Genomic DNA, 15764 nt, shown 5'->3' with positions numbered 1-15764 from the left:
CAAATCATTTCCAAACCTTTCCAAAGATAGCATCAGCAATGTCAGAGTGCAACCCGAAAATAACTTGCTCACTTTTCCCTTTTATCATGTCATAAAGTGGGCAGCGAGAGATTGATTTCCCGTCAGAAAATCCACTCCTTAAATACAAGAGGAAATGTTAAAGACAAATAATGTTAAACAGACTTCAGTCGGTTAGAGTCGAGACTCCACGTGGATGATAGAACGACATGTATGTATGTAGACAACTATTTATGAATTTTCAGATATAATAAATTCACATGAGTAAGTTTTCCAAAGGTTAATGTTGATGTTCAAGAACGGATATGATGCGTAACTAACCTACGGCTGATTTCTCAAAGGGACGCCAGCTAAACAAATCGTTGAACATAAAACAACAAATAATTACCAGAACACTGATGTACTTTCTTTTGAAATCTCTCTTCGTTCTAGCTTAACCGTTCCTCTTAATATCAGGCCCCGATTTAAATATGCCTCTTTTAAGCTATAGCTGCTCACAAGTTGCTTCAGGGTGACAGGATTTTTCCATATAATCACATTCAGGCTAATTGCTTGTCGCCACTATTGTTCGTTATTATTATGACAACACCCATGCAGATTACATGATCATACACAAACAACTGAATTAACTTTAAAAAAAAAGAAGTACACATCAATCTAGGGCATTGTCGACGATAGCACAAGAAAGCCAGAAATAACTTTTTTCCATTGCGGTCCTCATTTCAACCAAAATACGTTGATACGTACTGATATTTAATAAATTCGATCACAACACATCTACGGACCACAGTGACCCTCTTTGGAATTGAATTTCATGCATGGGTAAATTTATTCCTTACCTAGATTTTCTACATTAGTCCCCTTTTCTGGAACAATGCCCCTTGCTCGGACGATGAAGCAGGATAATCTGTCTTGAGACGGGAGATAGGCCAACGACAGGTACAGACGACCCAGGTCACCTACAATCTGCATATAAACAAAATGGGGAAAGCTTCAACTAATAAATCTCAGAGCAATATCGTAAAATGGCCTTCAGACTTTGATGATCGTGAGGTTTAAACAGGTCTTCCAAAATCTACACTGTAAGTCCAGATATGAAATTAGTTCATGCACTGAGCGACTACATAGGTAATAACCAGTGTTATAACCTCCAAGCATTTGAATCACAGACGTTCAAGATCAGCTTGGTATAAATTCTGGTGTACAAGTTCTTACTTCAGCTTTCTTCTGTAGCTTCTTCTTCAGCTCCTTTTGTTTACCATCCATGTCGCAGTCTGACAAAGGGATTACCGTGTGCCCGATGGCACAAAGCTTGCTACAATTCTCGGTGTCAAAGACGGACAACCGAACAGCCTGCTGAGAGAAGTCCTTAGCTTGGTCTATGGCAAACTCCATGGAGTCATCGAAGATTGGGTTCAGGGTTTCCTTAACGACTTTGGACTTGAGAACTAGCTTCTCGTCGGGAAGGAGGCAGCCATGGACAACTGTGTCGGCGCCCTCTCTTTGACCTTTGGCTGGAAGGTCGGTGACATTGTATAAGTGTACTGTTACCCTGGTAACATTAAAATAAACAAATCATTTGTCATAACATGTAGAATTAGAATGTAGACTTAAATGTCCCGATTTGGACATAAATGTCTGAGCTTCACAACTGAAAATAACCTTTACTGTAACTTGTTTAATTTTTGGAGACGAAATGTGGATAAGAACATAATTACATGACGTATTTTGTTCCCAGAATAACTCATCTTACCACATCTACATCTAATTTGCATCATCTACGTTACCTCTTGTACCTTCCCATGATCTAGAAGTCAAGGACGACAGTAGCAATAAGCGACTTACATGAGATCTGCGAGTGTCATGTCTACTGATCAATCTTATTTGCAAACTGATCCACTAAAGATACCCTTCTCTTCTGCATCCTGACCTTTGCCTGTGCTGCTCGTATTTGATCGCCAGGGAGATTGTACCATACACCTCTTCAGCGACCTCCTCGTCTTTCTTGTTCTTCTTGCCGCTACTGACGAGTACTGGCTTACTGTACCCAGTATCTTCTGTTACGTACAGTTCCGGTTGAATCTGACCAAGTTCGCAGGAGTAACTTAAAATGACAAAAGAGAAGATTGACGCTTGCATCATTAACAATAGTTTCGACCAAAAAACGGAAGAAACTGAAGTGAAAAAAACTTCTCAAAACTCTAAAGTTGACTGAACTTTTCTTGATTTTGAGTACATCTTCCAGAATAAACCAAAGTATGGTGATCCATTTACATAACTGCAGTTGTGATAAAATGTTAGTTGAAGTTGCAATATTAAGATTGGTGAGTAAAACATGCCGCCGTTTTGCCAACAACTACAAGATATGACTTCTTCCTGTTGTGGTAATGCACGTCATGCTATCACTTCAAATTCGGCTCTGTTGTAAGAATGTGACATCCTCCAAAATGTCACCCAATCTAGCAAAGTGGGTCCCAAGTCACCAGAGCCATTTTCGAGTGAAAGGCCTTCAAATGAATCTTACACAAAATAAAGCGATAGGAACCTTTGATACGAACTTTTTTCCTCCACAAATACATCGATAAGAACTTTCAATACGAACATTTTACCTCCATAATGCCCACTTGCATCAGGATTTTAAAAAGACTGACGAATCAATACAAAGAAATCAGTCTGCTCTGTACACTGCAAACTAAAACAGCTCTTGCCTTACGACTCGTTTTATAGGATCTGGCTACAAATCATGACACTTGCCGTATCTGTAATGTAGCCCGGACCTTCTGTAAGTAGAATTTACGAAGAGCTCTTGAAAGCGTAAAGGGATAGGATTAAGTCAGGTAATCATTACCGGACTGACTCCAAACTTCTCTTTCGTTTTCTTTCAGGCGTGGGTGGGGCTGACAGCGTGTTTCTTCGGATATCTTCGCTGGACTTTGACACTTCTTCAGCAGACGAGGGACTATCCTCCTCACTGTAATATGGGTCGGTTCCTTTACAAAGAAACAGAAGTCGAATTATCGTCTATAGTGATTGAAGCCTAAACATTCTCGTGTCGAGTACTCGTAATTCCGTTCACATGCAGAGCTATTTGATCAAGGAGATTGTTCTCAAATATTTTCCTCCTCGCCCAGCGGAGATTTGGGGCCAATTCTCTTTGGTAAATGGGCAAAAACCAAAGACTACCACACGCATTGACACTTCACGTGTCAGAATCTATCAAGAAGTTGTTGATGACGTCACAGCGCACATAATGCGTGGGTGTGTGTGGCACACGCCGTAGCGTCTGCTGTGGAACTGCAGGATTTGGAGGGAGATTTGTTCAGACTTTTAGTTGGAGGAGAATCTGCCGCATATGCACGCATCAGTGAATTCCATCCGCCCCCGCTTTCCATACAGCCCTGGGGACATTATCTCGTTCGTTCTTTTTCTCACCTCCTCACCAGATCTCCTGGAGACACAGCCACTAAACTACCTTGACCCGAATCACACAAGGCCTGAAATACAAACACGCAACTTAAACTGCTTCCACCAAACTGAGGCGGGAAACTGCAGGGAAGAAAAGGTGAGGGTTGTTGAGACACATTTCGTTGCTTGGTGGCGCTCCCCTAAAGGATTAAACGTAGGACAATTCCTTAGATCGTGTGCCCATAAAAATCTCATATTCATGGCGACAAAATCATGTTGCCTACTCCCATACCCCATAGTTGTCAAGGACGCTCACTGATTTGCACCACTGTGTATATATCAGTCTGTAAACACAAAACGTAATACAGAGACTGCGTCATTCCATGCAGACACAGTGTGGCCCTACCTAACAGAACTGACCCGGAAGAGAGCATATTTAAGTCCTGGGGAAGTTAGTCGAAAGACAGTTCAACGATTGCTCATACTGACGCGATTCTCGCTAAACAAACCTTTCCTATACTCAAATGCGTGTTGAGGAGACGTCGTAAAATCAGGCTCAAAATAATAAATCATAAAGCAGTCATCGGACAAAATGACATAAAATTTAGAAAAATCTTTACATCGCCCCATTGGATCTCTCCATGAATTTTTGACTTAAACATACCTCAAGCTTTAACATTAGCAATTAGACTTGCTGTGACTTGAAAACTGAAACATTTGAAATTAAAAACTAAAGGCACGTGTACTTTAACACAGACTGCAACCTTTTTATAAATTAAACTAGCACATGCTCAAAATGAAAATAACTTACGACAAATTAATACCACCTGCGCGTCGAGTGGTAACGTCACTCGGTTAAACTTGATTGTGATTTGTTGCTAAGCCAAGGAATTACGTCACTCAATGAATGATACGAGTCCACGAGGGAAAAAACAATATAGTAATGATCACTTGCGGTGCCCTCGTGTGGAAAATTACGGGTTGAATGATGCCATGCGACGGGAAATAACTAAAATCAAGTTTGTGTTATATTCTTGCTTATATAATGCTTGCTGAAAAATGGTAATCAAAGCTTTGTGAAAATCATGTGGTTCACATTTGGTTAAATTAATTCAAATCCAAACTAAATATCAACAACGATAAATCTTTTTTGCTCTTTCCCATAGGGATTACACTGCTTTGTTAGAAAGTCGTATTATGGTACTTTATTAATGATTTACTTCAAAAAATGAGCGATTTTAATTAACAAGACAGGTAACACTATTTTCAAAACCTTACACCACAAGCATACGAATCCTTTCCATATGAAGAGAGCAAATAGCCAGAGCTACCTCATCTCAAGGATAACGGACTAGTCGTTTTCTTACATTCACAAACAGAGCGTTTCATTCCATATATATATATATTTATGGGTCGACAGAGTAGACGGCTGAAAGTTGTTGTTCAGTTCACGTCCAGTATTTAGGACTCGCGCTGAAAGGCCTACCGCCGGCCGGATTTCTAGCCATCACAATGATCACATCCCATGCAACGCCACGTTTTGCATTCCAACATTCAGCTCTTGGCACAGCATAATATGTAACAGACGCCTATTGCATGAAGCCCATCACCACGTCCCATTTGCATTGAATGAGCCAGAACGACAACACATATTTCACACAATGAGTTCAGACAATAGGGTTTAAGCTCTGTGCTTAGACGGTCTTTTACGATTATTCCTCAAATGACGCGTGGCGCACGGAGGTCAGATATACGCGAATTCAGGATGTCTTCAGGCGGACGATAAAGGCACAGTCTATACCCATCATTGTTGACTTGCATGATCGCAAATTTTGGCGGTGTACGTGTACAACTCGCCCTCCAGCGGTCTAAATGAGTACACAATCCGATAATCGTTATTTGTTGAATGTTAATTGCTGAATGCAAGATGTGGCGGCGGGGTGAACAAACGACAAACGTTACAGACGCCCTCAAGTGGCTCTGCACGAAGGTGAGTTTCTGGGGCAGTTTCCGACACGATTCCGACGGTGTTCTTGAATTGTAGCATGCACAGTTCGTAACAGCTTACAGAATAGGGCATATCTGGCTCTTTAATGCGAATACCACACACCCTTGCGTTGCTGTAGATTTTTTTCACCTTCATGAATATATTCAGTCTTTGCCAACATAAATCTTAACAGTTCAGTGGTAAGAGTTGCTTCATGAAACAGCCGTTGGTTTACACACGGCGTCCCTCGGTCTAAAATCGACCAGCATCCAATGAATACTATTTTACGCCATCGCCGATCACTTTAAGATTCGTAAACGGTCCCCTAAGTGCCCATGTATGTATTAGGTTCCCTGTATCGAGTGAAAAGATATAGTATACTCATGTCAGGCTGTTGGAATAGGAGTGGAACGATGCATATTTGGCATTGAAATATCAGTGGTATAAGGCTTTTTGCAGACGGAACTGTGTAAAATTTGCACTGTGACACTACTAAACTACTCACATATTCACAGCTCTGACAGACTTCTGCATTGCAGCCTAGTATGATTCATGAACTGGGATTATTCTGGGACAAACCTTTTGGGTCGAATTATGCCAGTGATGTTTTAACGATTAATTCCGTCTAATTCTAATGTTTATAGAAAAAGCCGCAGAATAAAGCTAGCCCTGCTTGACAAGTTCAATCTCAATTTTATTTTCATATTCTCAGAATCCTATTACAAATCAAACAGTTTTTCATTCCTGACAACCAAGGGCTATTTTATGTGTTATTTAATGATGAATTAAACGTTCAAAGAAAGTTATGGAAAAGTTTGATATTGGTCATGTTCGAAATTCAAATGTAGCTCTGCCAATATAATAAGTCACCCATTTAAGGGACATCACAACTTTGGTAAACACTAATATCTTAAATAATTGTTTAAGATTCATTTAATGAAATTCGTTACCTTGAGTATTTTAGAGTCAAAATGTAGTTACAATTTTTCAGCGCTTTCTTGGCCTCGTTTTACAGATACAAGAATTTTCACTTGTGCATTTATTTCCACTCAGTTTTTTTTGGGGGGGCACTAAAATTTTATTTTACACAACGACAATCTGCATTTAACATTTGTTTTGCTTCTTGGTCAAGATTTGAACACAAAATGAGACTTCAACATCACATGCGTGCTTTTCAAGAGGCTTCCTGTACGGCCATGTTTTCCACACTCACAAGCTCAGTTATTCAACTATTCCTTGTACGGCCGTTTTCGTATATAACGGGCCTACTCCAAGAAGGGCACTTGGGTATGTTAAATGGTGGTAGATATAGCGTGGATGCGCCGTCGTTTTATGACCACAATCGATAAGGATGTCCCACCAACCGTATTCAACAGTCGTCCGTCTACGAGCGGGTTTTTAAGCTAAGGCAAACACGGCTGCCTACCTGGAGAAAACAGTCGGACGAATTTATCTTGTCATTCGGTATAATAGCCACTGATGTTACTTGGGTGGGGTAAGCGATGGGTTCTTGCGCAAAGTGAAAAGTGATGATAGGTTTATAATGAAACAATGTGATTGATGGTAGAGAGACAGAGTTACGTTCGGTGTTTCATAATTATTAGTTTCTAAGCGGCGAGCCGTTTCCAGTTTATTGTGCGAAGAAGGCAGGGGAATTGGTTTACGTTGTCAAAGGACAGTTCCTTTACAAAAGAGAAAAACATAACGAGAAATCGAGAAATGTAATGGAAAGCAAAACCCCATCACGTACAACTTCTCTACAGTTGGTCATTTATTTTTGTTCTCCGTAATATATTTTATTGCCTCTTGTTTGCCATTTGCATTGTTAATTTGAGCTGAGATACCTATGTGGGGGCGAATGAATAATTTTGAAACTTCCACCTGTCATTCAAATTCTCTTCAAACTGAAGGAACAATCGAAGTTAGTTCACGGTAATACAGTCAGATGACATTCAACCTAGGATTTATAGGATTTGTAAACTATATTTGCCACGCCCACAGAAAGATTAATTTTGTATAAGCATGCATGCCATCAATCCTGGCTTGAATTTCAGAACATTTTAAAGGAGCCACATTTTCAAAAGTTTGGTAATTCTAATCACGGAGAAACAGCCTCAGTTAAGGACCAGAAAAACTGATACAAAATCTGAATGTAGGCAATGTGTCAAGTTCCCAAACTGTAAACGAAACGCAAACTCATCCTCGATTCACAGCCGAATTACGTCTAACGCCCAAGTTCAAATTCCAAGGTACTGATTGCTTCGCTATGGCTGCATCCGAATCTCTTGTCTAGAGCTAGGTCTTGGTATTCACTCCATTGGAAATGCATGGAGACGCGCAGACAATAGACCTAGCCGTAGCTCTGGAAGCCCGTTTCGGACACGGCATGTGTTTCATTTCTATGACCGTTTAAACTATGTTTCAGAATCTCCCAAGAGAAGCTCCTTATATTATAATTTAGTGGTTGAAACTTGAGCACAATTTGAAGAAACACTGTCTTTTCTGCCGCACAATTCTGAAAATTTTCCAAAACAGGGTCAGAATGATTGATTTCCCCCCAATTTTTCCAGCTTCCATACTACAGTCCCGAACCCGTCTAGGTACTAAAGGCACCCTCAAAAACGTCAATACTCTAATAATTACCTGGGGTCTTACACTTTGTTTATATAACCATGATATTGATCTTGAGAACTCTCAAGAGCCCTAGATTTTCAGTTTTTATATATCGAGTTTTCCCTTAGAAAAACAGTTTGTGTATATGCCCGCCAATGGAAAAATGTGGAAATATCGATTGAGAGCTAAAGTGAAGTCAAGGTATCTGCTAAGGTATATTTGTCTTATGATTACCATGCAATATGTCTTGGTGCTGGGGAAAATAAACCCAACGTGAGTTAAACTTAACAGTTCATTACATCAGAGCCACTGTCATACTTTGAAACTTCTTCGCTCTTAGGGACCTTTTCTAATCAAAGCTGCGATTGAGGAGAGTGTAATTTCCATTCAAATTACATCTTAAGCCAAGATTCAAATCAACGAACTTTAAATGATGGGTTTTTGAATGCTGGCCGTGTGTAAGTCACAAACAACATCGTGAGTAAGACACTCAGCAGATAACAAAGTTTTATCTACAAGGAGCGAGGCCAAGTGAGATTTATGGAAAAAACACATGAGCCTCAAGATGTTTTTCGCATCACATCACAGTTGAGAGAGCCTCCTTCAGGGCTCAGAGGCCACTGATCTAAGTACGTACATTGGTTATCTGAAGAGATGATTAATAATTTTGATGATGCAAGACAATGTTGACATGTCACTATATGACTAAAAAATCGTAAATTATAGATACACATAAAAAAACAGGATGATACATTAGCAGACAAAAGCTAAATAAAATTACAAAGTTGTCCAACTAAATCAAGCATGAAAAATGTTCTTATCAGATGGCCATGTTTGACAAGGTTTGACAAGGTTTGGCAAAGGCGGTGTGGATGAGCAATGGTACGCTTAGACTATACCGTGCTAGGTTAATAAGATTAAAATGTATGTAAAATCAAACAAACTTTATGGAGATTTCAGTCAGATATTACAATTCAAACTTACCAGGCTGAACGTGTCTTAACTCCGTTCGTCCAACGGGATTTGTAACCAAAAAATGGAAGGCTCGCTCAGAAGGAGTACTGGCTGACCGCTTATGATGGTGTTTGGCAGGTGATCTCGCCGGGGATTTGACTGGGGACTGAATGATAGCCGTGGTGGACTCTGAGTTTTTGAGTTTCCTTCGCCAGCCCTCACAGCAGCAACAGAGCATATCCAGAACGGCAATAATCCCCATGGCAACTGACCTCGGGAGGGGGTTAGAGAGGGTCGAGTCTTTCAAACGTGGAGGCGAAAATGACCCACTACAACACTCAAGGCAACTCCCACGGACACGACAGCAACCTGATTTATCCCTTTATTTCAAAACAAGGCCCAGATCTTCCTTGATATCACACACTTCGAAGCGGTTTAGGGTTTCCAGTCCCAGCCGCAGAAGGGAAAGGGAGGCCGTTCTTCACTCGACTCCCGACTACAGACAGGCAGAGAGTTTGGTTGAGCGAGTGTGTAGGTGTGTTATCCGGATATCCAGCTGACGGCGTCGGCCGAGCATGTGAAGGCGGTCCCTGTAGGCGAGGGGAGAAAATTGTTGCCGGATCCCACATGCATTGGGGCTCTATCCAATCTAAGATCTGAGAACAGGGGCGAAAAAAGGATTTGACATTAATGCACTCACATGGTCACAGACGAGTTCGTGATTTGGACACATTAACCTGCACTTGACTACACGACAGAACGGTTTCGTGCAGGTGACTGTAAGTAAAATGTAATCATCTAAATTGGATACAGATACAAAACAAGTTTCAAGACGGTAGTTCTTTTTAATGTTCGCTCAATCTCCAAGAACTGGAGACATTCAAACAAACCTTATAGTCGTAAATAACATCAAAGTATTCTAAATCGTCTAGGAAAGATTTTCTTTCCTTGTGCGAACTTAAAGTAGAGTTGGAACCATTTCCCTTCTGTGTAATGAGACTTCATAACGCCTGCCCTTCTTTTTATTGAAAAAGCACCCTCTTGCAAAATGGCGGCATAAACAAATGACGTCATATGATTTTTTTTAAGGCCAAGCAACATCTCGGTATATATAAGGAAAACCACGATGGCGTACAGCAATATCCTTGTGAGGACAAGTTTCATCCAAGCAGTAATATGCAGTTCAGTAAGCCCTTCCTCACGATATATGTTCCTCTGAGGTGAACAATGTTATTTCTTGCCGGTTGCCGCTGAGTGTACAAAGATAACAAACAAGTCAGTCGAGCTAGCAAGCGACCAAGAGAGCTAGAAAATGTCATTTCTTTGTTTCAAGGAAGTATGAAGGGAGTACTTTTCCTGCAGAGGGAAGAATATTTGGGTGTGATTCGTCTAACGTTGCAAATCACGTAATTACTTAACGCTCTATGCAAGAACTCAACCAGATAAGCATTAGACCCTAGGAAGTTACAGCACTTCTGTAAGATGTGGATATCCATTGCAGGTTTTCTCTTCTGAATACTGCATCATTTTAAGGCGACAAACATTACGTTAGAGCAAATACTGATATCCTTACTTCATAAAAAAATGCTAGGGGCTAGATAAGTATGCAAATGTTATATATAGTCTCTGTTACCAGAGGTTGAAGATCAGGTAAATGATATCATAAGATATATATTAATATGATATATAATATTGACAGAGACTATGAATGTTTGTGCCCAAATATAATATTATAATTATAGGGCATTAGCATCAAAAACTTTACAATGCTCGTATGTGAAATACATAATGTACAATCACAATAGCAGTTTATAAATCGGCAAAATGAAAACACAAAATAAGTTGCATGTCCCAAGAAATTACTTGCAGCTCTCAAAATCGTCCTTGTTCTACAATCAATCCAAACAAATTATTCTGTACCACAATGGCTGATTCAAGTCTGTACTCCTTCTTAACAAGTTAGAGATATCTATTTTTGTTCTGTTGCGTAAATACATAACAGGAAATGAAGACCCAGTGAACAAATTTTGCTTGCCGATGTCCCTGTGAAGATTTGTATTTGAGGACGTAGACGTCCCATAAAGGAGAGTGCACTTTTTCAATTAGTTTGTACAGGCCGGTGTTTTTGCCGTCTGTTTGTGATTGTAGTGCTAGACAAATGTGAACATGGCCCCACGCATTAAATGACGTCCGAGACATTCTGATTAGATACACACAGTGCAGTGATGCATAAACTGTACGTAGTACGTACAACTGCAGGTTGTTTTCATGGACGGCACATACAAGTTCTGCATAAACGTTGGGTGGTAAAAAAGAAGTCGTGTATACTTGCAGCTGTAAAAAATAGGACCCTCTCTTTATTTGAAACTAATATTTGACTTGTACCTTTGCAAAATATAATTTGATACTGCAAAGCGACAAGCTAAACACAACGACGTACAAACTGCTTCCAAAGCCCACCTCAATATCGCATTCTAACGCATAGTGAAACACAACAATTCACAATTGATATTTTCAAAATAAGACGGAACAGACAGACGAAAAAATAGGCTCTGTCACAGAAAACGCGCATATAGCCATATGCGAATTGCATATTGCGTGTAATGTGAAATACATCGCGACAGTTGCTAATTCCAAGTTGACCTCGGGAATGGAATTTAATTAAATTGTAATGGAGGCATTACACCCATTTTCCTCAGCTCATTAGTTCAACTTGTTTGTGATGACTAATAAAAAATTAACACGCAGTGCTCATCCTCAGCCATGCGGCATGCACGGACATCTGCTGTAGACAGCTTTAAAATATGATACTCACTGCATCGTGTCGAGCCTGTCACAAGCATTTGTACATTAAGGAAGAAGACACTGTCCCAAATAATACCTATATATTCTCCTCAACTAAATATTCATTATTACGGTTTGGTATATAAAGCTGTACAGGTCTCCTATAAATAAAATACAAGTGAATTGGAATGCATACCAGGGGCTCATATTTGACTGACGAAATTAAGAGACTAAATGGGACGAATACAAATTAATTATGCATGGATATGTAATATGTACCATGCTATTATACGTCAGTAGCACATGAGATAATGCGCCATGAAAATTCAAGCAGATTATTAATTAATACTGATTTATTAACATTAATACTGAGATCCTATATACTTCAATGAACAAAGAGGGAAGAGGACTGGACAATGTTATTCTAACATCACTGCAACTTTACTTTGATTCTCAAATATTTACAAGCCTACCTAGCTCGAGTAGACGGGCGTACGTCTTGTTGAAACTGTAGCTCTGTCGATGCTTTCAGTGAGCGAATGAAATGAAACAGCAAATCCACCTGTTTAAATACATAGTTGCCATTCCCTATGTCAGCATTTATTGTAATCTGCCTGGCTAGCTTAACGGGTTGGGCATACTAATTAATCACCACAAATTAATCTCCATAATGGAATCTGGAACTATTAAGTGCAATTAGATCAACTACCGTGCGTCAGCATGAAGACTTTCGACCCTCAGTGTCTGACAGAGACTCCCGTCAAATCTGAAGGGAAAACGTTTATTTTTTATTCCATGAAATTACTACTCTGCATAATTTCACTTGCGCTCTTGATCGAACACGTCCTGTGCCATTTACCAATAACGAAATCTACTGTCGACATTCCACGGCTAAGCAATGACGATATAATGTCTGAGCACTTCAATATGAAGATTTTTCATTTGAGATTGTTCGATTCAATGAGTGATACATTATAGGCAGGTTCTGTTGAAACCTCAATTTTTTCCAAGCGCTAATCCTACAAGTCATACCAAGCGGTGAATGGTGCAATATGACAAAACAAAATATATGACATTAAGTCATGTCAACACGTCATAAATTTCAAATGAACATAATTACATTTTGCACACAGAAAACTGCAAGTTACACAATCAGCGGAATAGTCATGTTCTTTATATTCACCGCAAATACAGTTCTGGGGAAAGGTGAATAAACCTTATGCTCGTGGGCGAACTTTTTCGCCATGCCATAAAAGTGATCATAATATATGCCTAGGCTGTTTAGATAAGCTTTTGATGCATTACTATACATTACATTTACATTATATTACCTTTACATTATGCATCCAACTGCATGCCGTGTGCAAAGAATGTAGACTGTTGGCTAAATTGACTAGGCTGTTCTTCATCACAGAAAGAATACGGGTACTTCACAATAGTGCTCCTCCAAGAGTCTGCAACGCATTGGCAAATCACAATGCGCGAAATCTGTCGACCCAATGAGCGTTTAGAAAGGGTCGTCAGATTTTGCGCCATGTGATTGGCCAACACGTTGCAAAGCTTTGGAAGCGCACTATTGTGAATTGCCCATATTAAACGTTGACAAAGGTGCTCCTTGTAGAGTACATTATCAGCATTGTAAGGCCTAAGCATGACACTAGTTCCTCAGTATATGCAGGAAACAAATGAAATTCCACCGCTGCTGTAACCTAACACTGGAACATTGTTTGTAATATCTACTGGGGCAAGAAGGGTTGAGTTCAGTCGTGTGAGGCATGCAGAGAACAGCCCCCAACCCCTGCTTTTTCTTCATGCATTATGCGCCCATATGACGTACTTAGTAGATGATCACAAATCTGTGAACGTCATTCTACAATCCAATGAAGTTAAAATTCTGCAGAAGTTGTAGACATGTATTCTTAAATCGTTTTACCATTTAAATTATCAGATTGCAATGTTCCGCATTAAGATTAATTCCTTGCGTATTGTCAATTGTGGTAACGTTAGGCTTAGAAAATGAAAAGAAACACCAACATGTGACGAAATACTAATTTTGGCACTAGGCCTATGTAATTTAAAGAATGACTTTTGTTTCTTTGACAAATTCGATCTTAAGCTGGAATTCCGATCGCAACATTTTTCTATCAAACTCTATGTTCATTATCTTGAATTTTAAACGGCACAACATATGGCGTGACTCGTGTGCAAAAGTTGTTACCACTGCGCCAGAAAGTTTTGTGTTTTTTTGCTGCGACTTCGCTTTAAAGCAGTCTATTCATCTGTTTGTGATGGGAAGACAGTGCCTATCACACGTCTCTAGTCTGTCCGTAGTCCGTAGTGATGGCAGTGCCGATGCTACAAAGAGTCCGAGGCCTCTACTTTCACGCCAAATCTCGCAAACCATGACCAAGAAGGCGAGTCCCGGATGTCAGGTTTATGGCTAGCTTCCTCACGCCTCCACTGAGTACAATGTTGATAGTTGCAATTACACAAGGCCGTGATTTACATGAAAATGCTTGAGTGGATGGGCTATTGAATTTTTCTAGAATCAACTTTTACCAACTAGAAATTGGTCGGCTTGGCTTCAAGATAATGTTAACTTACCGTGTCAAAGTTCAAAGGCGAGATGTAACAAAGCAAACTTAGTATTGTTACAGATTTCTTTTCGTATGATAGACGTCTCCACGCGTATGTTTTTCTACCATTTTTATCCCAAAATACGGGCGTTCACAATATTGCGCCTCCAAGAGTTTGCAACACGTTGGCCGATCACAATACGCGAAATCTGTCGACCCAAAGCGCGTTTGGAACAGTCGACAAATTTCGCGCGTTGTGATTGGCCAACGCGTTGCAAACTCTTGGAGGCGCACTATTGTGAATCGCCCCCATTGAATTACCAAGATACCATCTGTATCACTTATTTAAAAATCGTCGCAGAATCACAGACTTCGGCAGAAGGTTGCATGATCGATGTAGATCAAATTTTAAAATTCCCAACCGAATCGAATCTGTAGGATGTATCAGAAGTTGAATATTCAGTAGTCCCCCCAGCCTTAACAATATTATTCTTGACTCCCTGGAAAAAGGGGCATTTGCGACGTACAAAATACAGCTCCCCTGAAATATAAGTCCAAGTTGGGATCTCAAGTGCGGTAACCTAAGCCCACAATTTTGTAAAACACCGGCCGTGATATCCGCCTTGAGAAGCAGGGGCCCTCAGGGGCTCCGTAAGTTTGCATTACAAAAAAAAAACCAAGCGCGCCAAGATGAATATTACATTTGATTTGTGGAATCCCCCCTGGAGCGAAAATAGGGATATGTATTGGATATCATCTCGACCATTACTTAGTCCTGAAAACCCCAAGACGTTATGGGTTTTTCGACAACACCTTATGATGGAAGGTAGTGCTCGCAATGACAACACTCTCTTTTGACATTTTGAAGATTTTACTTTTAATTGTTAAAGTGATCTGAACAGCTGGCCCAAATCAAATGTCCAAATCTGCAAGTTGTTGTTTTTGTTTTCTTTTAAATTAGAGACATAGGATATTGAGCTCAGGATGGGTCAACAAACCTTTTGATACATTCTGTTGTTACAGTGTTAGAGCGATTACTGTCAAGACAACTGCGATCTTTATGTATCGTTAAAAAAAATGAAATGGTGGGCTTGCGTGATTTGCGATTATTTTGTAGTTTTTGCAGATTTATTTTCGATATACGAAACGTACACCTGACGCACTTATTAACGCCTCGACAAGAGGCGTTTTTTTTTCACCCTCCAAAAAGGGCGGTTTCAGGGTCGATGTCTCCGTCTGCCTCACACGGAGGGACAACTCGTCTCAGACACCCGCCAAACTAGTTCTGCAGTAGAACTCTCAACCATAGCATCAGTTCCAACTGTACCGCATTAGTTGGGCTGGTCCAACTCTCCAACTCGAGTAGAAGTACCCCCTCATCGGCTAAAAGAGCCGCGTTGGTCGGCCGTGACGCGTGCATTTCCTCG

General features: G+C 40.2%; 1 protein-coding gene across 8 annotated transcripts in view; it reads right to left on the bottom strand.

Moving 5' to 3' along the window:
• Nucleotides 1–15764, bottom strand: part of LOC110980436 (synaptotagmin-15-like) — a 63913-nt gene that overhangs the window by 4788 nt on the left and 43361 nt on the right. For 5 of the 8 annotated variants that reach the window (XM_022237108.2, XM_022237113.2, XM_022237107.2 and 2 more), the window contains 5 exons: nucleotides 9008–9633; nucleotides 2867–3008; nucleotides 1949–2122; nucleotides 1234–1570; nucleotides 858–984 (listed from right to left, as the gene is read on the bottom strand). In XM_022237108.2, coding sequence (XP_022092800.1) covers nucleotides 858–984; nucleotides 1234–1570; nucleotides 1949–2122; nucleotides 2867–3008; nucleotides 9008–9239 — 1012 coding nt within the window. In that variant the 5' untranslated portion in view covers nucleotides 9240–9633. Of the gene's footprint in view, nucleotides 1–857; nucleotides 985–1233; nucleotides 1571–1948; nucleotides 2123–2866; nucleotides 3009–9007; nucleotides 9634–10112; nucleotides 10136–12234; nucleotides 12359–13092; nucleotides 13285–15764 lie in introns of those variants that run through there. The other 3 variants (XM_022237111.2, XM_022237112.2, XM_087129841.1) reach the window with 3 other exon arrangements.

This window comes from Acanthaster planci, linkage group LG19, assembly GCF_054643075.1.
Source record: "Acanthaster planci isolate LZ-2023a linkage group LG19, COTS_SCS, whole genome shotgun sequence".
Classification (NCBI taxonomy): domain Eukaryota; kingdom Metazoa; phylum Echinodermata; class Asteroidea; order Valvatida; family Acanthasteridae; genus Acanthaster; species Acanthaster planci.
This window is presented reverse-complemented; position numbering and strand designations above follow the sequence as displayed.